The following is a 26,453-nucleotide window of genomic DNA, read 5'->3' as shown; positions in this document are numbered from 1 at the left end:
ACTCTGCAGCCAGCTGTGCTGTCAATGTTAGAGCATGCTCATACCACTACAACTGTTTGCAGACCCCACCCCCCTTCCTTCCAGCCTGCTTTTCCCTCCTTTTTTCTTTCTTTCCATGTTTGTGATCAGAGGCATGTGCACAGCTGTACCAGACCACATATGGCATGTTGTGCTTGGTCTGTGCATTTCAGACAGCATAAGACCTCATTATTTCGAGCTGCAAAAATTTTGTGCACATGTTTTCATTAAGTGCATTTCTGTCTAGTCTCTGTGTGCTTAGGAATGTGTTGGATCTGATCCCACGTTAGAGCTGTGCTTTTCCTTTTTTATTCCTGCTTCTGGATTATTCTCACAGTCTCTCCTTCTGTTATGTTAGCTGCAGGAGTAAATCAAATATGTCAGGCTGCTGACCACAAAATAAAACAGTGATCTAAATGACTGTGATTATGAAGCTGTGGGAAACTGTAGAGTTGAGCCTTTTGATAATATTTTAAGTATTTGTCCAGAGTCCATTAGAGCTATTTTTATACCAAGCATACTGTTTTGATCTATTGATTCATTAAAAATATCTTTTGACAAAGAATTCACAAATTATACCTTCTTCTGCACCTTCGAGAACAATCAGTCTGTATAAATTGTTCATGTATGTGGATGTGAGCTTTGTACTTCTGCAGTACTTATGCAAGAACAGTCCTGTATGTCTCACTTGTGATTTGTATACACAAGAAGATGGTTACGTAAGTGTGAGGTCACCCACTCTCACTCCCCTTCCCCGCAACCCATACATGTCCCCTCTGGCTGTTGAATCAGGTCAAATGAGGATTTCTGACTCTGATCGCTGACCTGAATAACCCCCTATATATGCATAAAACAACATGAAGAAAGCCTGTTGAAAGCCAAGGTGTTTTATAAATTCTTTTTAGCAAACTGCCTGTGTGAATAATCACGTGTAGCTACCCCTGGCAGATTTAGATTTAAAATTATTTTCATTCAACCAAGAAATGTGCTTCTGACAGGAAACAAGACAGGCATCTCTCAAAAGACAACAAAGCAATTTAAAAGGAGTATCAGTTTTGAAAAAGTGTATCTGTTCTTTTAACATTTTATCAAAAATAGCATGCTGAAAATGGTTTATACTCTTCCAAATAATCAATGTTGATGGCCTCATTTCATACCTGTGAAAAGTGAGATGTGACCAACATGGCAAAGGTAAGAAATAGGGAAGGAGGAAAATGTCCAGCATCGATGAATAGCGGAGCTAAAAATCCTGCAAACAGATAATAAACAAAAATACTATCCCAATTCTAGTCTGCAAACTACTAAAGTTTTATTAATTGAACCTTAAAGATCTATTCTTTTATCCGGAGTTTGTCTGTCACTTAGGGGTCTGAAGAAAGTACAGCATAATTCTGAGTTCTAATCTCCGACCGTAACCTTGAAGGAGAACAAAAAGCAGAGAATTATTTCAAATATTCAGAACCACCTGGAAGACAACGAAAGAACCACCTATTGGACAATTAATGCTCTGAGAAAATATGGAAAGAAACACAAAATAGGCAGTGGTGCATATCTGATCACACTCCTCTGCTCCCTTTTCCTCATCCTCACCATGTAACACTGTTGCATCTTAGTTCACTGGAAAATTTTTGTGACATTGTCACCTGGACATTTTTTCTATAAATGCTTGCCAGAATTAATCATTAATTATCTTTGTCAAAGAGGATTGAAAACAGTTGGGACTGTTGCACAAAGATGACAAAATGACTGATGAAAAGTGTTAGAATGATGATTTAATGATATGGCTGCAATATTACTAAAAGTATAAATTTCCAGTCTTCCTGCCTCTTTATTGTGATTGGGTCTCTTACTTTAGCTGCACCCGTTTTATATAATCATGCACACATCCAGAATCAGTTATCCCAGGCTGATTAGCAAGTTAACCAGCTTCTTAATACAATTTAAGCCTGATCTTTAAAGTTAGCATTAGTTCAGTCAGATCTTTTTAAGAAAATCGAGATAGTGTGAACCTACCTCATAATACAGAGTCCTGGAGAAAATAGTTTAAGTTGCTGAATGGTCAAATCTGGGGTGTCTGTGGGCACTGCACTTTCGTTTTCCCTGTTTAACTGAAAAACCTGGAAGCATGAAATTCCATGCTTGGAGTGTCTTTACTTCCAATAACAACTTGCATATGATATAAAATAGAGTTGAGGAATGAAACAGGGCTAACACAGGTGAATTTGACAAAAATAAAAAGATTTTTAAAAAGTGCTCCTACAAAAATTGCTAATTTTGCATTGTGTGTATTTGAGCTAATGGCATCCCCCCTATTATTAAGAATTGACAATGTACAGCTGCACGTCAACTTTCTTATTGACATACATAGTCATTTAAAATTATCACTGCATTTAGAGGTGAAATATGCCCATAATCTAATCTGTCCCTGGTCCTCGACACCAGTGGTTCCCATCTTGGGGTCACGAATAAACAAGCTTGGGCTCTTGGGGACCTCTTTAGAAACTTAAAACTTACAATCCTCAGCTAGCATCAAGGCACTTTTTAACCATTTTCATGTGTTTTGTGAAAGGGCCAATGCATTAAGGGGGTGGAATCAGTATGCCTCTGTTACCCCCCTGACTCGCCAAGTGAGGTACAGTCCAGCATCTGCCGACTTGTATAGGGGCAGACTGGTGTTCCATCATTTCAGCATACATATCAGAGTTGCATACATTGCATTAAAGAGCATGTGCATTGAAGAAATATTCCACCATGTGAATAGGAGCAGTTAGTTCGGCGTACAGATGACAAACGCTAAGTACATGATAGGGTTAGGGGTTAGGGTGGGGTAAGGATTAGGGTTAAGCTTGTCTAATAGATATAACTGCTGGGTATATTTTTATAAACTCACTTCGGTCTGATTATGACGTATGAATGGCCAGAAGGGGCTCAGACGAAGCTTCTTTTTGCTGTTTTGTGACAGAAATGCTGTGTGAAAAAGAAGAAGATACCATGGATTGGGTTGCACTAAAGTTTACATAGAGTACCTTGTGTTTAAGGTAAAATTAAAATAAAACATTTCAGATGCAAATGATGGGCTGGGGAATATCGTATCTCCAAAGGAGGGGAGAAAGAGTATCTGCTTTCTGCTTCATCGTAGCTCCTAACATTATGACCCTGAGAAACCATATAAAGCGATACAGGAACTCTTGATTTACTGGACTACATTTCAGTAACAGTAAAAGCTCCCTAGGAGTCGGAGGGAGATAAATGTGTTAGTGAGAGCAAAATCATGAATCATCACTGTTGCTTTATATAAATGGAGACCTAAATGTTCCTTGTGTATGACTGTTAAAAGCCTCCCTCCTCATCTGTGTGTTAATTGTAAGATGCAGTATAAGAGATTTGCCTTCACACAAACACCTCTGATGAAGGTGTTTATTGAGCTTGAACTTATGGATGTTAGCCAGTTAGGTCTCCGGAAAACAATTGTGCTCTGAATTAGTGGGATTTTAAACAGAATGCATTTTGTTTTACAAATATGACAAAGTCATTGAAAGAACATCAATTCTGTAAATCATGTTAATATATGTTCGGGGTTTTCCAAGAAATTTTTACCAGTTCAGATGAAGAAGGTTATGCATCCTACTCAAGATCTGCTGCCAGAGTTTGGAAAGTATAACATCTGTTCAGTTGTGGCTGTTAAACAAACCAGTCTTTTAGCAGCCTCTAAATATTCCCAAATCAACCAGACATTGTATCGTTATACAAAATTGCAGAAGCTGCAAGTGACAGCATTAACATTGGTCAAAATGGAGCGCTCATATACCAGCACCAACTTTGCACCTACTGGCCAATGGTGCTGTCTGAATACTTCCATTAACAGCTCAGAGACACGTGGACTTCAGTGATTTGTGCTTTTAATACACAAGACGTCATGAGAAAGAATGAAGGCTTTCCAAAAATGGTTTGAAAGTGTTTTTGTTTTAACGCCCACTCGACTTACTTTAGTTTGCTAGGTCTTATACTGATCATGCCAAAAATAATAATCCTGTCCTTTGTCCCCTTAACAACACAATGAAAATGTCAAATTTACCTTTAACAGGAAAAACTGATTCAATATTAATTTGATTCTTGAGAAGTTTTTTATTTACTTTCATTGTTAAGGTTAATAACAAATTGCAAACCAGTTTTTATGACATAGTGCGTTGCATTATGTGAAGTCAAAATGTTACCTCAACCTGTTTTAGCTGCTGTGACTTTTTTCCAAGAAGCAGTCAGACTTCACAAACAGCATCTGAGTTGTCTTGAGTCAGTTTTGGTTTTGATCTGCCTAATTGATATTAATACCCAAGGACTAAGAAACATAGTAGACAGGTCGGGGGGAATGCTTTAGAGAAATTTAAAGCAGGGCTAGGTTATGAAAAAATATCCCAGTCTTTGAATGTCTCACAAAGCAATGTTCAATCCATAATCTAAAAATAGCTCAGGTGGAAGGATCTGTTTACAGGACACCTATAAGTCGTGTACTTCAAAAATCCGGCCTTTATGGAAGACTGAAAACTGCTTTTTACAGACGCTGTCCATCCAGACTGAGCTTGAGCTTTTTGAGTTCTTTTGCAAAGAAGAATAGGCTTTTTTAGTGTCCAGATGTGTAAAGGTGGTATAGACATACCCCAAAATGCCCACATATTTAGTTGCAGCAAAATATGGTGACTTGGGATGCTGAATGCAAATGCATGGAGCACTTTTAAGATTTTTATTTAAAAAAAAAAAGTAAAACTATTCATTTTATGTTTATGCAGATCTTTGTGTTCCTCTGCCGCATACAAACCCACTCAAAGACATTGAAGGTAGTATTTAGACCTTGACAAAAAGCGGTATAGTGCAATGGGTTGAATATTATTTATGGCACTGAGGTGGTTGTAGACAAGCTTAGTAACCAGTAAAGAACTGGGTCCAGCACCAGTCCTGGTTAAGCACTAAAACTGTTTTGGTGCAAAAACCCTTATGTGTGATATTGTTAAATCCATCCATCCATTTTCTATACACTTCTTCCTTATAGGGTTGCGGGGGAGCTAGTGCCTAGCAGTCTACGGGCAGGTACACCCTGGACAAGTCGCCATTATTCTTAAATCATAATTGCTAAATAATGCAGTTGTTTTAAATTTTCCCAAACTACCAGTTTGTCAGACACTCAAGCTTTCATTGGGTCACAGTCGATAACAACTGGGGCAAAAACCCCTGTAAAAAGGGCATGGCAACACGTCCTCGTGAATTGTTTCATTTATACTTTATTATGGGTGTTTGGCGCCATCGTGTGGCCATCAGCATGTAGCGCAGGAAACGTGTTTCCGCCTGAAACGGAAGAGGAAATTGCCTACATCCAATATGTCTGCTGTCTTCTACGTTTGTTAAACAACAACACGACTCGTGGAACATGGCAGACGGTGGAGTTGACGAGTTATCGCAGCTGGAATATTTGTCTTTGGTGTCGAAGGTCTGCACAGAGCTTGACAACCACCTGGGAATTAATGACAAAGATTTAGGTGTGTTGTTTTAACTTTCTTCCACCTAGACCAAGTAGCTTGTCTGTTAGCTGTCTTGCTAAGATGTGTTGATTTTACACAGTTCTTTTGCCTTCTTTTATTTCGATTCGTCCCCTTTAGCAGTTGTTTATCTGAAAACTAAGCAACGTCAGTTCAAGCTAGGGTTCAGTTTAACGTTGTTGTCTTTTTTCCCCGCTGTTTTAGCCGAGTTTGTCATCAGTCTAGCTGAAAAACAACCGAGCTTTGACGGATTCAAAGCGCTTCTACTCGAAAATGGAGCCGAATTCACTGTAAGTTAATAAATCGCGGACTTATCTGCCACATTTAGCTTTTGTTGCCTAAATTCCTCACTAATGGGTCGTGTTTGTTGTGTTTAACTGAAGGATTCACTCATCGGTAACTTGCTCCGGCTCATTCAGACGATGCGACCTCCTTCTAAGGCATCAACAAGTAAATGTATGTATTCACTGATTTACAGTCCCTTTTTAATGGGTTGTGGATATATATATATATATATATATTTTTTTTGGTAAACTTTTCATCACTTGTTTGGCTTAAAAGTAGACCACCTAATTTTCACTAATGTGTGATTGCCCCTACAGCCTCTGATGTTTCGGTTGAGCCACAAACGGAGAAAGACAGATTGAAGGAGATGTTTCCAGCGCTGTGTAAACCCAATGATCCGTCACCAAAGGTATGTTAAAGTTCGCATATTGCATTATTTCTATCACTGATGAACGTGGGTCTGTTTGTTGGTTTTGATGCTGACAATACAACTTATCTTGTTATTGATAATCATTTCAGAAATGAAGGAGAGTGATATATTTTATGTGGGGTTTTTTTTATTGTTAATGTTAACTATTCTGATTTAAAGCTAATGAAAATTCAATTTTTTTATTTCTCTGAAATTTAGGATATCACCATCGACCAATAAAAAAAACTGTTATGCCTACTTATTCAAGCAAAAGTCTGCTGACCTGACATTTGTCCAGCTCCACAATTACAGTAAGCCTTAAAAGGTCGTTGCTAATGGAGCTGACTGTTCAGCAAGATCTATATTCAAGCATATTGATTTAACGTTGACTGGAATGAAATAGTTTAGTAGAAATGGTACAGGTGTAGCTGAAGATTTGACCGGCTGGGTCAGCGTCTCAATAGACACACATTTCTGTGTTTAAAAATCCTATTTTGGTCTAATGTAATATTGTAATTTTCTACATCTTTGGTTTTCATTAGCTGCAAACTGTAATCATCAAAATAAGGATATGAATAAAATAATCATATCTATAAACGTGTTTTATGGGGATTAAAGGAATTTGTTTATCGTAATTTAAATGGACAGTCTTTTAAAAAAAAAACAATATAAAATTATCATACAATGCAATAAAATATATATTCATTTGAAAATAAAATTTCTTGGCTTTCTTAATTTAACAAATATACTCACTAAGGATGTATATGTGTAAAAATGTTATTAGGAATTAAAAACATAAATTTAAAAAAAGGTCTGTGTAGAAAACATATAATAAATCTACAATATTTATGTCTATGTTTTTGTTTAAACTTTGTAGCGGCTGCTGGATGAAGACGATGTGAAAGTTGCTGCCGATGCGATGAAAGAACTAGAGATGTTTATGCCCAGTGTCAGTGGGTCAGACTCCAAAGTCAGCAAGACCAAGTAAGACGATTCTGTTTTTAACTGTATGAAAAAGGAAGGAAACTTCTTCAAAGTTCTTGTTTTGTTAATATGGAAATGCAAATGTAATACAGTTACTTTCATGTAGAGTTCCCTTTTACTTTTACAGAACAGAAAAAAGCAAACATCGTAGCCGAAGTAGAGAAAGAGACAGGCACAGAGACCGAGACAGGGACCGGGGAGGAGACAGGAAGAGACGGCACCGCTCGCGTTCCAGGTCCAGGTCTCGTTCCTTGGACCGTGACCGACACAGAGACAGAGATCGGGACAGAGATCGTGGTAAAAGAAAAGACAAGTCATCCCGCTGGGCTGAGCGTTCACCCAGCCCTAGGAAAGACCTGGACAGGGACTCTGAGCGCTGGAAAGACAAACATGTGGACCGGCCTCCTCCAGAGGAGCCTTCTGTTGGTGACATTTACAACGGAAAAGTTACCAGCATCATGCAGTTTGGATGCTTTGTCCAGCTGGAGGGACTAAGGTCAGCATGAAAGGAGTCTGAATGGCTGATTACTAGTGAAAATGACCAGGACACTAAAGTTTCAGTTCTTTTAATTTTACTCTGTTTAAACTCATTCTTTATTTGTTTTATTGCTGTTTAGAAAGCGATGGGAAGGTTTGGTCCACATTTCCGAGCTGCGCAGAGAGGGTCGGGTCGCTAACGTGGCTGACGTCGTGAGCAAAGGTCAAAGAGTTAAAGTGAAGGTGCTGTCGTTCACTGGTTCTAAGACAAGCCTCAGTATGAAGGTAAGAAAAAAAACCATGGTCACTGTTTAATAAAAGGCATACATAAGTGTGGAAAATGTGGTTTTAATAAATCAGATATTAATATTATAAGTCAAAGAGGTTAAGACATTAGCGTCTTGTTTAGACAGACTGAGGAACATTATCACTGACTTGCATCCTTCTGTTTTTTTTTTGTGCCAGGATGTGGACCAGGACACAGGAGAGGATTTGAACCCCAACAGAAGAAGGAATGTGGGCCCAGAAGGTGGAGAAGACATCTCCATGAGGAACCCCGACAGACCGAGTAACCTGAACCTGGGCCACGCCCCTGAGCTGGAGCAGGACGACACCCTGGAGCGCAAGAGGCTCACCAAAATCTCTGACCCGGAGAAGTGGGAGATTAAACAGGTAGGCACTTCCTAGTTCACTTGAGAAAGGGTTTCCTTAATTATAGATTAAACATTCAACACAGATGTAAAAAAGTGACAGATGAATGAATGTTATATTCCAAACTGCTTTGCTGCAGCTGCTGCTATCATACTGGTAGTTGCTACGAAAATCAGTTCTCCAGCATTATTGTCACCAATAAGGAGGATAAAGACACAGCAAACAAATGGTAGAAGGTAATGGTACAAGATAAACTATGTGAAAAATTATTATAGAGGAAAAATCCCACAAACCATAATGTTCGCTTGAAAAGCTTGCACAAGACGGCTAACCTAGCTTACCTTGAGAAGGTTAAGGAGCATGTGCAACCGTCATCCACAGGATGTAACTCGTGTTACAAAAAAGACTGAAACTATAACTGCAACTAATAAAAACTAAACGGAAACTAAGCATTTTCATAAAAAATTAAAACAAAACTAGCAAAAAATGCTAAACACGAATTAAAATTAAAATAGAATTGAAAATCTGAGGTCAAAACTAAAAAAAAAAAACGAATGAAAACTGCAAAACTACCTTGGTGTGGAGGATATTTCCTGACAGTGAAACATGGTGGTGGCAGCATCATACTTTGGGGATGCCTTTCTTCAGCTGAAAACGAGACAATTCTGGAAAAGACTTGAGACTGAGGCAGAGGTTCCTCTTTCAGCCTTCCAGCCATAGTTACAATGAAGTGGTGTAGATAAAACCGTATTACATGCTAAAATGGCCTAGCCAAAGTCCAGACTTAAATCAATTGAGAATCTGTGGGAAAACTGCTGTTCACAGACATTTATCCTATCTAAATGAGCTAGAAATATTTTTGCAAAAAAGAATCAGCAAACCCTTCATTCTCGATGTGAAAAGCTGGTAGAGACATTGCCCAAACCACTATACATGTTCAAGGGGGGTGAATACAAATGTACGCACCAATTTACACATTTTCTATTTGAAAAATATTTTGGAAACTCTTGCTTTAGCTTTTTCCCCCCTCGCTACAATTATGCACTGTTTTCTGCATAAAACAAAGTAAAATCAAAAATGTGGGGAAAAATGTAAGCGATGTTAAAACCTTTCATAGGCAAGTGAGAGTAAGATGAGAAAGTGAGACATCCTGGCATCAGGGTGAGGGGGGAGGGAAGAGAGCAGGGTAGAAAGAAAAATATGGTTGGGGTAAGGGTTAACAGACAGCATTCAGTCCGATCCCAGTGGACAAGCAAACCCAGCAAACCGGGCTGTGATTCACAGCCCATCACCGCCCACATCCAACATGCCTCTGCACAACCTTCTACTTTCCAGCCCAGATCCAGGAGACACACATGCAGTGAGCTAATGGACTGTTATTAAAGGCATGTATCACGCCCCGTCACCTACCAACCACACATGAGCTGGAAAATATTTTCTAGTCTGCAACAGCAGCAGATACAGGTCCTTCTCAAAATATTAGCATATTGTGATAAAGTTCATTATTTTCCATAATGTCATGATGAAAATTTTACATTCATATATTTTAGATTCATTGCACACTAACTGAAATATTTCAGGTCTTTTATTGTCTTAATACGGATGATTTTGGCATACAGCTCATGAAAACCCAAAATTCCTATCTCACAAAATTAGCATATCATTAAAAGGGTCTCTAAACGAGCTATGAACCTAATCATCTGAATCAACGAGTTAACTCTAAACACCTGCAAAAGATTCCTGAGGCCTTTAAAACTCCCAGCCTGGTTCATCACTCAAAACCCCAATCATGGGTAAGACTGCCGACCCGACTGCTGTCCAGAAGGCCACTATTGACACCCTCAAGCAAGAGGGTAAGACACAGAAAGAAATTTCTGAACGAATAGGCTGTTCCCAGAGTGCTGTATCAAGGCACCTCAGTGGGAAGGAAAAAGTGTGGCAGAAAACGCTGCACAACGAGAAGAGGTGACCGGACCCTGAGGAAGATTGTGGAGAAGGGCCGATTCCAGACCTTGGGGGACCTGCAGAAGCAGTGGACTGAGTCTGGAGTAGAAACATCCAGAGCCACCGTGCACAGGTGTGTGCAGGAAATGGGCTACAGGTGCCGCATTCCCCAGTCCTGGGCTACAGAGAAGCAGCACTGGACTGTTGCTCAGTGGTCCAAAGTACTTTTTTCGGATGAAAGCAAATTCTGCATATCATTCGGAAATCAAGGTGCCAGAGTCTGGAGGAAGACTGGGGAGAAGGAAATGCCAAAATGCCAGAAGTCCAGTGTCAAGTACCCACAGTCAGTGATGGTCTGGGTTGCCGTGTCAGCTGCTGGTGTTGGTCCACTGTGTTTTATCAAGGGCAGGGTCAATGCAGCTAGCTAGCAGGAGATTTTGGAGCACTTCATGCTTCCATCTGCTGAAAAGCTTTATGGAGATGAAGATTTCATTTTTCAGCACGACCTGGCACCTGCTCACAGTGCCAAAACCACTGGTAAATGGTTTACTGACCATGGTATCACTGTGCTCAATTGGCCTGCCAACTCTCCTGACCTGAACCCCATAGAGAATCTGTGGGATATTGTGAAGAGAACGTTGAGAGACTCAAGACCCAACACTCTGGATGAGCTAAAGGCCGCTATCGAAACATCCTGGGCCTCCATAAGACCTCAGCAGTGCCACAGGCTGATTGCCTCCATGCCACGCCGCATTGAAGCAGTCATTTCTGCAAAAGGATTCCCGACCAAGTATTGAGTGCATAACTGTACATGATTATTTGAAGGTTGATGTTTTTTGTATTAAAAACACTTTTCTTTTATTGGTCGGATGAAATATGCTAATTTTGTGAGATAGGAATTTTGGGTTTTCATGAGCTGTATGCCAAAATCATCCGTATTAAGACAATAAAAGACCTGAAATATTTCAGTTAGTGTGCAATGAATCTAAAATATATGAATGTTAAATTTTCATCATTACATTATGGAAAATAATGAACTTTATCACAATATGCTAATATTTTGAGAAGGACCTGTATATCTATCCAGCGTTTCCCCTACCATTATCCAAGGGGGGGCGCCCCCCCCCCCCCCCCCCCCCAAAAAGAGGATCACGGCATGTAGTATTAGTGCGTTTCCACAGTTAATGTCATTCATTTTATTAAATCACGTCATGAGTGATTTCTGTCCCTGCGTCGTCACAAATCTACTTTTTACGGCCAAACTTGACCAAAGCTGGACGAAAACACACGTCATGCTGTGTGTCGCCGACACGCTGGGATACGTGCGCTCGCACGCAGGTGAACACCCGCTCCCGACAGCGGACAGAAAAGAACGTGCTGTAGTCAAGAGAGACCAGGTGTGTGGTTGAAAAGTGACAGAATATAAAAATGCTCAACAGGTATGAAAGCCCTGTATTTGTACGGTAAACAGAACCTGCATCCTAAATAGGACTGGATTTTTATCCCATTTACTCGGCTCTTCTAAGAGACTGAAAAGACCCAAAACATCACAATTTATTTCAGTAAATAATCTGCAGCTGATGGTAGCCGTCTCAAAAATGAATCTAGTCCTAAACTGAGTCATTTTTTTTACTTGATCCGTGAGTGTCTAAATGTAAAATCGTGTCACGTCGGATTTTAATCCTGTTGTCTTTGCTGTCATATTCAATGACATTATTATGGTTGTTTTCTTGTTCTCAGATGATTGCTGCGAACGTGTTGTCCAAAGAAGAGTTCCCAGATTTCGACGACGAGACGGGGATTCTTCCTAAAGTGGATGATGAAGAGGGTAAGCAATAAACTTTTTCTTTCTTTTCTCACATAATAAAAGGTCTACACTTATGAATTTTTTGTTTTATATAATGTAACTAAAAATTGAAGTTCGTTTTCTTACATTACAAATTAAGCCTAAATTATACTTAAAATTGTGCTGAGTTATTTAGGGGTATAATTATATATAGTAAATAAATTTAGAAACATATGATCTCCTGGATGTAAGATTAGTCAATATTACAATATCTTTGAACAAAGTCACTTCAAGATTATCCTTCATATAACGTGTTCAGTACCCAATGTTTCTGAATTGTTTTGTAATATTTACATGCAAGTTGCGTTAAATGCAAATGAAGACAGAGCAAAAATGTTTTTATGGCCTTTTAGGACCTGTCTATCATGGTTGACTCACTGTTTGTTTTCAAACAGATGAGGACCTGGAAATTGAGCTCGTTGAAGAGGAGCCACCGTTTCTGAGAGGACACACTAAACAGAGCATGGACATGAGCCCTGTCAAGATCGTCAAGGTACAGAGTTTGCAGCCTGGTTTGTCTTCTATTGGCTAAATAAATGACGAGCATCCTTTTGGGGCTCACCTGGAAGCTGTTCAGGTAGTTTTCTAGGATGTAGCACTAAACAGCCGTAAGGTGTTCGTAATTAGCTTTTTGAATTTTCTAAGTCTGGATGAGTGTAGAAGAAAGTAAAACAATATAGAAAAAACATTGGTCATAATCTGAATTATGATAAAAGGCTTATCTCACTGATTATACAGTACCCTGCAACGGTGTAACAATCTTTTCCTCCTTTTGTCACATTGCAAACTGAAACATCAAGGCATTGTTTGTGGAGTATGCATAATTTGGTATTTGGGCTCCCTCCATATAAATCCACACGTGGGTAATTTACCCTCAGTATAAATCCAGCCGCTCTGTGAAGGGCTGAGAGGTCAGGGAGGAAGTTTGAACATCTCACAGAGCTGTTCATCTTAAAACAGAAAGAGTATGGAACAACTGTAAACCTACCGAGTCATGGCTGTCCACCTAAACTGTCAGCCCAGGCAAGGAGAACATTAATCAGAGAAGAAGCCAGAAGGCCCATGGAGAGAGATTCACAGCTCAGGAGAGAGAATCTGTTGATATAACTATAAACACGTCGAAACATGTCAGGTATATTTTGGCACGGCTGTGAATTGGGAAGTATACAACTTCACACAGAAAACTGTTAGCAGTCCTCTTTGCAATTTGCCACAAACAATGTGAGGGACACAGAAATTACAAATACATACTTTTTGCTTCTACGTTTGGTGAATTTCTTACACCAGGCTTCAAGTTTACCAGTTTATATCTCTTGCGTTTTACCGATTTCTAGGTTTGATGAGTGGCCGGGCTTAGATGACACAATACTAGAATAAGCAGCTTTTTTATTGAGCCTCAATACAGTCTCACATGATAAACATTTTACACTGAAGAAGACATAAACCCTGTGATTTAGATCAGAAACTCATTAAGGGAAACTGCTTTTGCCTGATATCAGTATGTAGTTTATACAGTGTTTGAAGCATGCTGATTATAAACATTAACGTCAGACCACTGTACAAATGTTTAACCATACGTTATAAAAGTGGACCAGAAAATGTTTGAAGAATCAGGTAAAGTGGGAATACGTGTTATTTAACATCCCAAGAAAGATTTGTCGGCCAACGCTTTTGCTGTTTATTGCAGTTTGGGATCTGCCACTTTTCTCAATGCGCTGAAATCACAGCTTGTTGTTTGTTTGTAATTTGACATCCTTCCGTCTTCTCAGAATCCAGACGGCTCCCTGTCACAGGCAGCCATGATGCAAAGCGCTCTGGCTAAGGAGAGACGAGAACTGAAACAGGCCGCCCGGGAGGCAGAGATGGATTCCATCCCCATGGGGCTGAACAAACACTGGGTCGACCCACTGCCAGACGGTTAGGAATCCATTAGATGTGCCTGTTAAATTGTTTTGTAAGCTGCATAGATTGATGCTGAGGTCATCTTTTAAAGTCAGATTTGGATGACTTTAAGGTTTTCAAATTTAATATGATTTGATTATAAATACTGTTTGGTTTGGTCTGTTAATCTTCAGGAAGATTTTATTTGGTTGGTGTTTTAGTCCTGCTTTATTAGAGCCACAGGCCACTGAGTCAGGCTTGAGACTTCCTCCATGCTGGCAGAAGTAGGCCTCCTAGTGCAACAGATTCCTATCTGGCTTCCTGCAGCCCCCAGTTTGGTCGGATGGGTCCAATATTCTATACTTTATTCTTTCTCAGTAGTTTCACAGCGGTCTAAACAGTTTTTTTGACTTGGCATCATCTCATCATAACCCTTCTGAGCCAGCTTTGATCTGGTGGTATGATTTTAGTTGGAGCATTTTAAGTTCTCTATAACAAACACATTATTTCTCTCTCACAGTTGACGGCAGGCAGATTGCCGCTAACATGAGGGGAATCGGAATGATGCCCAATGACATTCCAGAATGGAAGAAACATGCTTTTGGAGGGAACAAGGCCTCGTATGGAAAAAAGACCCAGCTCTCCATCTTGGAGCAGAGGGAGAGCCTGCCCATCTACAAACTAAAGGAGCAGCTTATCCAGGTGTGCTGTAGTTCATTAACCCAGATGTACTTATCTGAATTTGGACTTTTGTTTTCAGTGTCTTTGAAGAGCTCCCTTGGTTTCTCCTCTTGAGTGTTATTACTGTAACAATTTGAAATGATTACTGCTGTTCTAAATCTTTCCACAAAACTCAAAGTGTCTTTCTTCTGTTTTCGCATTTTCAACACTAAAATATCCCAAAAGAAACAGATACTAAGTAGCAGAGTAATCTTTGTACCAGTACTCTGTCCAGTAATGCTAGACGTCCGTATCTGGCTCTACTGTTATGTTTAAACTTTAGTAATCTGCCAAATCTAGGAAAATAAATATATTTATTTGTTTACATAAAGTATTAGTTTGCAGCAATGTATTTTTGGCTGAAAGCCTGAAGATGACCTCCAGCAAGGTGATGTCGGTCTACTTTTGTGAGAAAGGAGTCGCTGTGAAACATGGTTTTACTAATGTTGTAAAATGAGGACAAAATAGTTTTGAGGTTAGCATGAAATTCAAGTGATTAGCACAACTAGCATTCCAAAAAATGGTAGCTCTGTATGTTTATAGACCCTTATCTGAACTTAGAGATTTATTTAAAGCTAGCAACATTTCCAGAACCAGCATGTTCCACGACAGAAAGGATAAAACACAGCAACTTTTGCTATACTCCTTCCTGTTATGAACTTCAGTCCTTGCTCTCTCTGCAGACAGTTATAGAAAATAGTTTCCTTTCAAATAGTTCCTTGTTCCTCTCTTCTCCCTCTGACTGTTTTTTAAAGGCCTCCCTGAGAAAAAAACGTCTCTTCTACACTCAAGTGTCCACACTGTAGAGTGCTGGTGTCTGGTAGCACTTAAATGTGGTGCATTGCTGATTTAGAAAAAAAAAGATGGTGAATTTTCTGGTTTAAACCAACTGGTTAAGCTGGTAACTGAATGATCTTGGTTGTCAGCCGTTTTCTGGTACCTCTCATGGAGAACGTAATCCAGCTGTGAATGCTGTAACCATTTCTCCATGTCGTTCTGTCACAGGCGGTTCATGACAACCAGATCCTAATTGTCATTGGAGAGACTGGCTCTGGGAAGACCACCCAGATTACTCAATACCTGGCAGAGGCAGGTTACACCACCAGGGGGAAGATCGGTTGTACGCAGCCCCGTCGTGTCGCTGCCATGTCGGTGGCAAAGAGAGTCTCTGAGGAGTACGGTTGCTGTCTGGGACAAGAGGTGAGTTACGGCTCCTTCAGTACTAATGTTCACGACATACTGTTGTCCTTTGGCGTCTTCACATGGATGTTCTTCGGTATGCAGTGGGGCTTTGTTAAATATGCAGACGTTTTGTTTGTTTTCTGCAGGTGGGTTATACCATCCGATTCGAGGACTGTACCAGTCCTGAGACGGTGATCAAGTACATGACAGATGGTATGCTGCTGAGGGAGTGCTTGATCGACTCTGAATTGGGCCAGTATGCTATAATCATGCTGGACGAGGCCCACGAGAGGACAATCCATACTGATGTACTGTTTGGTCTCCTCAAGAAGGTTAGTAACCTGAAAAAGTTGTTTTGAGTTGTTTTGTTTTTTTTCTAGGTGGAAATGGAAAACTTTTCTGATTATTTGTTTCACTTTAGACAGTACAGAAGCGCACAGACATGAAGCTGATTGTAACTTCGGCCACACTGGATGCCGTGAAGTTCTCTCAGTATTTCTACGAAGCTCCCATCTTCACCATTCCGGGCAGAACGTATCCAGTGGAGGTTCTTTACACCAAAGAACCTGAGACAGACTATCTAGACGCCAGCCTCATCACCGTCATGCAGATTCATCTGACTGAGCCTCCAGGTAGGTCTACAAACTCACCAGTACTGTTTTCATTCATGGCCCCTTATATCAGTGTTAACATTCTTGTTTTAACCTCTTTCTGCACAGGTGACATCCTGGTCTTTTTAACAGGGCAGGAAGAGATCGACACCGCCTGTGAGATTCTGTACGAGAGGATGAAGTCTCTTGGACCTGATGTCCCTGAGCTCATCATTCTTCCTGTTTATTCAGCTCTACCTAGTGAGATGCAGACCAGGATCTTTGACCCGGCACCCCCAGGAAGCAGAAAGGTACCTTTTTAAAAACAAATATACATATTGGCATATGGTAGTATTGGGTGGGGTCCCTTTTTGATACTTCCAAAAATAATACTGCAGGATACTCTATTTCTGCCTGCCTTGACAGGCTTTTGCATTTTCACTTGTCTACTAGATCTCCATCCTTTATTAGGTCAATACACAACAATATTTTTTGTCCTAATGAAATGTCATCATTAAACAAAGTCAGAAACTATGGAAAAGGTCAAAGCTTTAAGTTAGTGTTGCAAACCCGACACATTTTTACCTTTTACCAAATTAGGTAGCTTGGCTTTGGTGACGTTTATGCCAGAATGGTTCATTTTTAAACGTTTTTGTATTTTATTTATTTATTTACTTATTATGTGTCATACACTATTAAAAGTGCCCAGCCTGCACAGGCTTACAAGACACACAAAAAAAGAACATAAGCATTAGGTAGACATCTACATACAATATATCAAAGTATGTCCTCTTACGTTGAAGCCAAGCGCTCAACAAAAACAGCCAAATAAAATGGCTAATGCTTAAACAAATACTAGAGCTTGTCCTCATCTGACAGTAAATAACTGTGCTGCAACATTAGACACTTTACAAAATAGTTGCCTTCTCAAATCATTCTAAAAAGGGCAGTAAAATACAAAATGCAATTCATTTTCAACATAATTTAACTGGCATAAACATGTCCACTCCTCTGGAACAGAGTAAAACCATCCTGTCTCCAAAGCCAGAGGCAAAGTCCCAGACCTCACCTGAGCACACACTGATCTCTGAGTTCTAGTTAGATTTAGTATAACATAAGGCTCAGGACCAAAATGAGCTTTTATCAGAATGTAGGTTCTCAGCTTTGGCTTATATAAAATTTACATTTGACCATTTTTGTTTAAACATTTCAGAATAGATTTCTTTGATTTCTTCTACATTACATTTCAGCTTGTTTCTGTAGATCAAGTGGAGATCTGCATTAGTAAAGATTTTGTTTTTCCATCTGTGTGCTCCAGGTATATTTATTAGACAGGTCCCAATTAAATATGAATTTGGTTAATCTGGTGTCTGACATGTTGATAAACCTATTCCAATAGCTCAACATATCACAAACTTGTCTAACTTCACATGGTTCCCAACCCATGTCTCCACACAGGGCTAACTTAGGGGCATTTTAATGCACACCTTTGAAGTACCTTAAGGCTCTAGACTAAACTTTTTCCCAATGGGTTTGCCTACAGTAACCCCTGACCCCTGCCCAGTATAGATTTTATTACCCAGATCACAACATGCCTTTAACCTTATTTATAACAGCACCTAATGCTCTACCTACTGACTCAGACAGTGCTTTAATCCCTTCATGAAAAGTGAGATATTCATCTACAATAAATCCAAGGTATTTGTACTTTTCAGTAAAGTATAAAATGATAGTACCAAAACAAAATTCAAAACTTGTCGAAGCATGATTATGCTTTCTAAAATGTATAATTTGAGTTGCATCACTGTTTATCTTCAATCTCGTTCTGTTACACCAGGAATGGACAATATTTAACATTTTCTGGAGGTCTGTTTCATTTTCTTCAATTAGCACTATGTCATCTGCGTACAATAGAATACAGAGTTTCAAGTTCCCCACTTTGATGCCCACATCTGCCTCTTTAACTGAATTGATCAAATCATTTATATATATTGCAAATAATGTGGGAGACAACAAATCACCCTGTTTGATAATGTTGGAAACCAATCTGTTAAATGAACGTTTACTATTGGCATTTTATAAATTGCTTTAACTGAGTCATAGAATTTACCGTCTATACCTATTATTAATAACAAATACCCTAATAAATCTCGATTAACACAAAGGCTTTTTGAAAATCGATAAAGCAAGCAAAGGTTGACTTTCCTTCTTGTTTTCTAGCATTTACTACAGTAACAATAGAGTAAATCTGATCAATACAGGCCCTTTTTGTTCATCAGCCAGTAGGTTATTGGATTCCAAATAACATAACCTCTCATTAAGAGTACTGGAATACAGTTCATATGCACAGCTAAGAAGACTTATTCCTCTAGAATTCATTGGTACACATGGGTCTGAGTTCTGACACTTTGGGATAGGTTTGATTATAGATTGATACCATTCAGTGGGAACGTGACGTTGCTTGAAGCAAGTGAACAAGAAATATTAAAGCACTGGGAACAAGCCAGGTAGTAGTTTGTTAGCCCATTTATTAAATCCCATGTCGTTCTGAATTTTGAGTTTATCCACGGCCCTTTTTTTGACTTCATCTGTTATATTGAAATTTAAGTATGGATTAGATGAGAACTGTATAGAAATTTCCATTTGGTCTTTTAAACTGTCCTTTCAAGGTAAACATCGTCTCATTCAGAGTAAACATAATTCCCTGAGAATAAAGCTCCAGACTCAGTTTCCCACTTTTTTTAACACCATTTCAATATCAAAACATAAATATCCATCCTCCAATATCACCTTTAAGGGAATATGTTGAACTTTCCTGGGGCCTAATTTATTTAGCAAACTCCAGAATGTTTGGGGGTTATGGATTCGATTTTGTTCCATTTTTATGGTTAAAGCTCTTTGGTATCTTCTCTTATTTGCTCTTAATTTTTTTTTATCAAACGGATTGTGATCACATTTTAATTGTTGTTTATTAATACTTTCAAACACAAGATAATACTTTCATAGATTACAGTTAAGTGGCTTAATGAAGAAGAAAAAATGTTTTCCAAAAATTGTGAGGTCCTGACATGGAAATGAGTGAAATAGGAACCAAAGCAAAGGCCTGCAGAACCCCTTGTAAAGATTATAAAGAAATCGGGCAACGGGTACAGTGAGAAATATGATAATGTGTTTCCACAACATTTAGAGTCAGTTGGAAATAAATTTTCTCTTCAGGTTGTAATTGCTACAAACATCGCAGAGACCTCACTTACCATCGATGGAATCTACTATGTGGTGGACCCGGGTTTCGTCAAGCAGAAAGTGTACAACTCCAAGACTGGCATCGATCAGCTGGTGGTGACTCCCATCTCGCAGGTGCTCTGGGTTGGGTTTATCAATATGTGGGAGGTTTCCTGATAACTGCATTAAGGACTCTAAAATAAAAGTTTCATCTGTTCTGATTTCAGGCCCAGGCCAAGCAAAGGGCAGGTCGTGCCGGCAGAACCGGTCCTGGGAAGTGTTACAGGCTTTACACAGAGAGAGCCTACAGAGATGAGATGCTGACAACAAACGTGCCCGAGATCCAGAGAACTAACTTGGCCAGCACTGTGTTGTCGCTGAAGGTTAAACATCCTGTTTTATTCACATTGCTTATATCTCAGTAAACATGTCTGAAATATTTACAGATTCATTATCTCGACTGTTTTGACCCATTTGTTCTGTCTCTGTCAGGCCATGGGCATCAATGATCTCCTGTCTTTTGACTTTATGGATGCTCCTCCCATGGAGACTCTGATCACAGCCATGGAGCAGCTTTACACTCTGGGAGCTCTGGATGATGAGGGCTTACTCACGCGACTGGGTAGAAGGGTGAGGATGCTTAGACTTTGTTGTGTCCATTTGCACAGACTGTACACAATTACATCGTTTGTAGATCCATTAAAGATTTGCCCAGCTGCTTTGTTTGAATGAAGCACCTCTTATTTTTGTCTTGGCAACTCCAAATCCCTTTCTTCCAGATGGCCGAGTTTCCACTGGAGCCCATGTTGTGTAAGATGTTGATCATGTCCGTCCACCTCGGCTGCAGCGAAGAGATGCTCACGATTGTGTCGATGTTGTCAGTGCAAAACGTCTTCTACAGGCCCAAGGTAGTATTACTTTTACATTATAAACAGGGAATATGTTTTATTGACATCCTGAAAAATTCAGCTAAAAAACAAAACTGCTGAAGAGAAAAAAGGAAAGAAATGCCAAAACTCTGGCAAACCCTTAAACGTATACTTTGTGAACCGTCCTTTTACATGCATTACAACATCTAGTTTTCTTGGGTGCCTACCTGCTAAGAAATATAGAAATCCAAAAAACCTAATAAAATGTTCAGCTGTCCCAGCAAGATTTTTCTCACATTTGTTCATTTGCATATGAACTTCAATGCTTGGATAAAATCTTCCAAAACTAGTGTCTGGTGAAACCACACACATCTGAGCCACAATTCCAAAAGGTATGTTTGACGCAGAAACAATACTGTGTATAATCAAACCCACGATGAAACACAGCGGTAGCAGCATCATGCTGTGGGGTAGAGCTGCTTTTGGCTCATAGGCGGTGGCCTAAGGTGTCATCTGCTGTAGGGAGTGCTGCTGCAACAACGCAAAACAAAAACATAAAGGGTAATCCCACCTGTCTTGGTTTAAACTGCCTCGATCCAGATCTTTCATAACATTTGCTTTTATTGTTACATTTAAATACCAAATTATCTGTCTCAACATAACTTCAGCATCTGTCAAAATCTCCCTAAAGTCCTAATGGGTAGCTTTATTGGTTTCATTTCTAAAGATTAGAATCTCATGAAAAAGTTCCCTGTTTTGTGTCACTCGTTTCAGAAAATGAAACTCCTATATTAAAGAGATTCATTACACATAGAGTGAACTATTTCAAGTCTTTATTTCTTGTAATCTTGATGGTTATGGCTTACAGATAATGAAAACTCAAAATTGAGTGTAAAAATGTTATTTTTAATGTATATATGTGATGTAATGTCCACAATAATGGTGAGGATGGCAGACTTGACAGATGCCCAGGAGACGGTCATTAACACCATAAGGAGGGTGTGCCACAAAACGTCACTGCTGAAAGGAAGGAGAAAGTGTGACAGCAACAGGTATAACTGCAGCCTTAAGAGGAGTTTCAACCAAAATCCATTCAAGAATTTAGGGGAGCTTCACAAGGAGTGGACTGAGGCTGTAGTCAGTGCATCAAGAGCCACTAAGCATAGACGGATTCTACACATGGGCTACAGATGTTACATTCCTTGAGTCAAGCCACTCCTGAACCAGAAACAACCTCAAAAGCGTCCTACCTGAGCTAAGGAGAAAAGAATGGGTCCAAAGTCCTCTGCCCTCACTGCCAAAGACACCAATACCTGCTACAATAACCATGATGTTACTTTGCTTGATTGGCCTGCAAACTGGCCTGACCTGAACCCCATAAAGGATCTATGGAGTATTGCCAATAGGAAGATAAGAGACACCAGACTCAACAATGCAGATGACCTGAAGGCTGTTTTCAAAGCACCCTGGGCTTCCATTACATCTCAGCAGAACCACAGGCTTCGCAGCATTGATGCAGTAACTCATGCAAAAGGTGGCCCAACCAAGTAATGAATGCATAGAAATGAACATACCTTTCAGAGCCTGACATTTCTGTTTAAAATCTAATTTTTTTTATTGATCTTATGTAATATTCAAATTTTCCAAAACAGTGAATGTTGGGTTTTTATCATCTGTAATCCGTAATCATCAAAAATGAAAGACTTGGAATATTTCACCTTGTGTGTATTGAATCTATATGAGTTTTACTCTTTCACTCTGAGATGAGTGACAAAAAATAATGAACATGTTCACAATCTAAAGGTGTTAAGATTCACCTATATGTGTAAACTGTACCCACTTCTGTTCATGAGCGTATTTTTCGGTTGCAGGACAAGCAGGCCTTGGCCGACCAGAAGAAGGCAAAGTTCCACCAACCAGAGGGTGACCACCTCACTCTGCTGGCGGTGTACAACTCATGGAAGAACAACAAGTTCTCCAACCCTTGGTGCTATGAGAACTTCATTCAGGCTCGCTCCCTACGCAGAGCCCAGGATATCCGTAAACAGATGCTGGGAATTATGGACAGGTATAATTTTCCTTCACTGTGAAATGACACAATATTATGTGATTGGGAATATATCGCACACATTTCCATTTACTCCTGTCTCCTATTCCTCCAGGCATAAACTGGATGTGGTGTCCTGTGGCAAAGCCACCGTTCGGGTCCAGAAGGCTATCTGCAGTGGGTTCTTCAGGAATGCTGCTAAGAAGGATCCTCAAGAGGGCTACAGAACCCTCATAGACCAGCAAGTTGTTTACATCCACCCCTCTAGTGCCCTGTTCAACAGACAGCCTGAATGGTACAACTACATCTTAATCCTACATATTACACACATACTATTTGGAAAGGAAGTGCTGCTCTTTAATGGCTTTATCTTTTTTTACACACATTTCTGTTTTTCTTCATAAAAGTTTCAGTTACTATTTTGATCTTTCATTTTAACCATCTTTGCAGCTCTTTCTAAATGTTTTTGTTCCCCATTTACATGCAGAACAGGGAGAATTGGAGAAAGTTGCAGGACCGGAACACACTGTGCATTAGGTTTATTGGCAAAAGAACAAACTAGTGTTTGTAATAAATAAAATGGCTCAACAGAACTAATGTCTCAAGGGTTTTCTCCATATGTCCCCTTCAATGAGTACTTCAGTCTCCAAATGTTTCATCAGCTTCATGACAAGCTTCTTTACTTTTCAGAGCAGCCTTTTGCTGTTATGTCTGCTGCAAGCGTGATTCATAACCAGACACCAGCTTCTGGCAGGGTCCTTGCAGTTTGTTGCCCTTTTCAAGAGTTTGAGTCATGTGACGAGGATTGCCAAAGTAGTTTTTTCTAAAATTAATCCTTTGTTGACTTTGAGATGTGATTGGGATCATCGTTGTGTTTGAAGACTCAATGAGCCTAAGCTTCAGCTTCCTTTATAGACATTTTCTCACAGGATTTCCTGATATGTGATTGAATCAACCTTGCCTTCTATATGCTGCAGGTTTCCAGTACTTGAGGAAGCAAAGTAGCTCCATAGCATCACTGATATGGTTTTTATTCTTTCCCACAGTACAGAAATCTAAACCCCCCCTTCGTTCGTTTATTTAGTTGTGAGCAAAATTGAGCTGATCTTTGCTGTGCCTTCGGGTCATTAGTGGTGTTTGCATTGGAGTTCATCATGGCGCCCTTCAGGGTTTAGTATGGTGCCTTACTATTGGAACTGAAACCTTAATGGCTGCCGCCACCAAGTCTTCCCACAGGTTTTTTACAGGCTGTTTTTGACCACCTGCCTCTTCAGGAATCTGGCAGCTGTGCTTAAAAGCTTCCTCTTTCTGTCCCCAGGTGGCATAGCCACAGTTCCTTTAAACTTCAAAATGGACTTCCACCCATATCTCTAAAAACATTCAAAACCTTTGTTTTCTTCTCTTGTTTGGCAGTGGCTTCATCTCTAAATGTTTTGGACAATTCTGTTGACTTATTGTTGACATATTTCTGATATTCGCTAAAAAGTCACCTTCATTAGTCCAGTTTGAGTTGTTCTTACTCATTCTTGGTTTGCAGGCCGGATTTTCACTCCGATTTTTGACCCAATCTTCCCCTTCCGACATGTCCTGTTTATTGTGATGCTTTTAAATTCATTTTATGAGATATCGCTGCTGTATGCGTTGTGTTAAGCATGATCTACTCTGCTTGGAATGACGTCGGGACTGCTTCGACCTCAAATCGGGGGTATTCTACATGTTGGATTTTCTTGGCCCGATGTCCTAGCGTGTGGGGTGTTCCCCGAGGACAAACGGGCACGCAACTTGTTGAGTGTGACATGTAGCCGATCAGAAAGCGAGGTGACAGAAACGCGGTGGTGATTTCCTCTGAACTCACGTTTGATATCGAGAGGTTTTGCAGGATTTCCCCTCTGACTTCTGAATGTTCGTGAGTGAAATCTGTTCGCGTGCGGTGTGTTGTTCTTGCTGTGTGGCTGGACACCACACACTGTAGGACCAAATCGATTATTTTAACGATTATTTTATCATCGTGTGTGTGGTCGTAAACTATTTAAACAGTTCTTGTGTAATTTTTACACCTTCAAATCAAATTTGCATTGGGGTTTAAATCATTTTAGGTGCATCTGTACATACCTTTTGGAAAGGGCCTACATTAATAAAAATTTATATCTGAGTGGTTCGTTTGATTACATGTTAAAGCATCCAGGGAACAGCGATCAAAGGTGCAGTGTTATTAGGTTTTCTTACCTTCTGACTTTTCAGTGCCTCACTCTTAAGTACAGAAAACAGAAATGTGTTTAAAGGTGTCGGTATATAACGTCCTGCCTGTCTTTCTCACAGGGTTGTGTACCATGAGCTGGTGCTGACCACCAAGGAGTACATGAGGGAGGTAACAACCATCGATCCCCGCTGGCTTGTTGAATTCTCGCCCGCTTTCTTCAAAGTCTCCGATCCCACCCGCCTCAGCAAGCAGAAGAAGCAGCAACGCCTGGAACCGTTGTACAACCGATACGAGGAACCAAACGCCTGGAGAATCTCTCGTGCCTTTAGACGTCGTTGATCTGTGTGATGTTGTAAACCCACAGCAGGGAGTTTTGGATGGTGTTCATGTCAGAAATGTGGGGTTGCGTCAGGATCACAGCTCAGTTTTTTGTAGTTTTTTTTTTTGTAAAAATTGTAAATTATCTTTCAGCAGTTTTATGATTTTCAAGGTTCTAAAAAGATTTTGGTCAAAAAAGTGATTTAATTATGTCAATTTTCTTACCTATTAAAGAAACAAAGAAACAACTAAAAAAGAACAGTTTAGATGTCTTTAACAAGGAAATCCTGCAAGACGATGGCCTGTTTTCTAATATGTAAACTGCTGATCCTAAAGATGCTAATAGAGTTAGCATCTTATAGCTCTTATGTTTCAAACCAACAGGATGGCGAAACATGTTTCATATGATGCATGATAACCGAGGCAAATATTATCATCAGTGTATTTGTGACTGTAAAACAACTGAAATTTCCTTCTCATTAAAAAGAAAAGTTTCTATAATTGATTCTTTCATGAAGAAAGGTAAATAGGAATTTCAGTGAAAAATAAGTGTAACAAATTATGAAAATCAGCTCTTAAATGGGAAAAAAGTAGTTTTTCATATTTTGTAAAACTTTGTTACTCTGCAGCACATTTTATCGTTTAATAGGTAACTTTGAAACTGAGTACAGACTAAAAACATCCCCCACACCATGATGATGCCACCAGCATGTTTGACTATGGGGATGGTGTTCAATGTGATGTGCAAGGTAAGTTTATTTATATAGTGCATTTCAGCAACAAGACAGTTCAAAGTGCTTTACATGATGACAAAATCATTTTTCAAAAGTATACAGCAGTGGCATGATAAAAGTTGGACTACAGATTGAAATTGACCAGCTTTTTTGTAAAATCGAAAGACTAAACAAACCCTCTGCAGGAAAATTCACATCCCAATTTATTGATGCGCTCCGTGCTTTTTGGTCAACCAATTCCCCCTGGGGAGGAAGTAATTCTTTAGAACTCTTCTGGCCAATTGTGCTAGTTTTCTGGCACGCACAGTATTTTCATGTAGACCGTGGTAGACTTACATGGCTACCTAACTGACTTCTGAAGGCAATTGGTTGCACTCAGTTTTATTTATGCGTATTACACTGGAAATTAAAACCGATCAGCGAATACAAATTCACCTTACAATCATGTTACTTCTTGTTTGTCTATCATAAAATCCCAATATTGAAATTTGTAACATGACAAAGTCTGAACAGGTTTTAAAGTTAAATAGTGTTGCTAGGCATTTTGA

General features: G+C 39.6%; 1 protein-coding gene across 1 annotated transcript; it reads left to right on the top strand.

Moving 5' to 3' along the window:
* The first annotated feature begins 1,200 nt into the window (after positions 1-1,200).
* On the top strand, positions 1,201-25,672 carry dhx8 (DEAH (Asp-Glu-Ala-His) box polypeptide 8). Its single transcript, XM_047377582.1, is given in 25 exon segments — positions 1,201-1,209; positions 5,329-5,375; positions 5,377-5,546; positions 5,751-5,836; positions 5,930-6,002; positions 6,149-6,240; positions 7,118-7,224; positions 7,352-7,720; positions 7,842-7,986; positions 8,167-8,373; positions 12,037-12,124; positions 12,538-12,635; positions 13,912-14,059; positions 14,544-14,725; positions 15,749-15,943; positions 16,072-16,257; positions 16,347-16,557; positions 16,645-16,826; positions 19,732-19,872; positions 19,965-20,120; positions 20,230-20,367; positions 20,517-20,645; positions 22,478-22,674; positions 22,769-22,948; positions 24,973-25,672. Coding segments are annotated over 25 exon segments (3,756 nt in total). The 3' UTR covers positions 25,193-25,672.
* Positions 25,673-26,453: the final 781 nt, after the last annotated feature.

Source organism: Girardinichthys multiradiatus, chromosome 10, assembly GCF_021462225.1.
Source record: "Girardinichthys multiradiatus isolate DD_20200921_A chromosome 10, DD_fGirMul_XY1, whole genome shotgun sequence".
Lineage (NCBI taxonomy): Eukaryota > Metazoa > Chordata > Actinopteri > Cyprinodontiformes > Goodeidae > Girardinichthys > Girardinichthys multiradiatus.
Note: the sequence above shows the minus strand (reverse complement) of the source record. Positions and strands in the feature narration are given on the sequence as shown.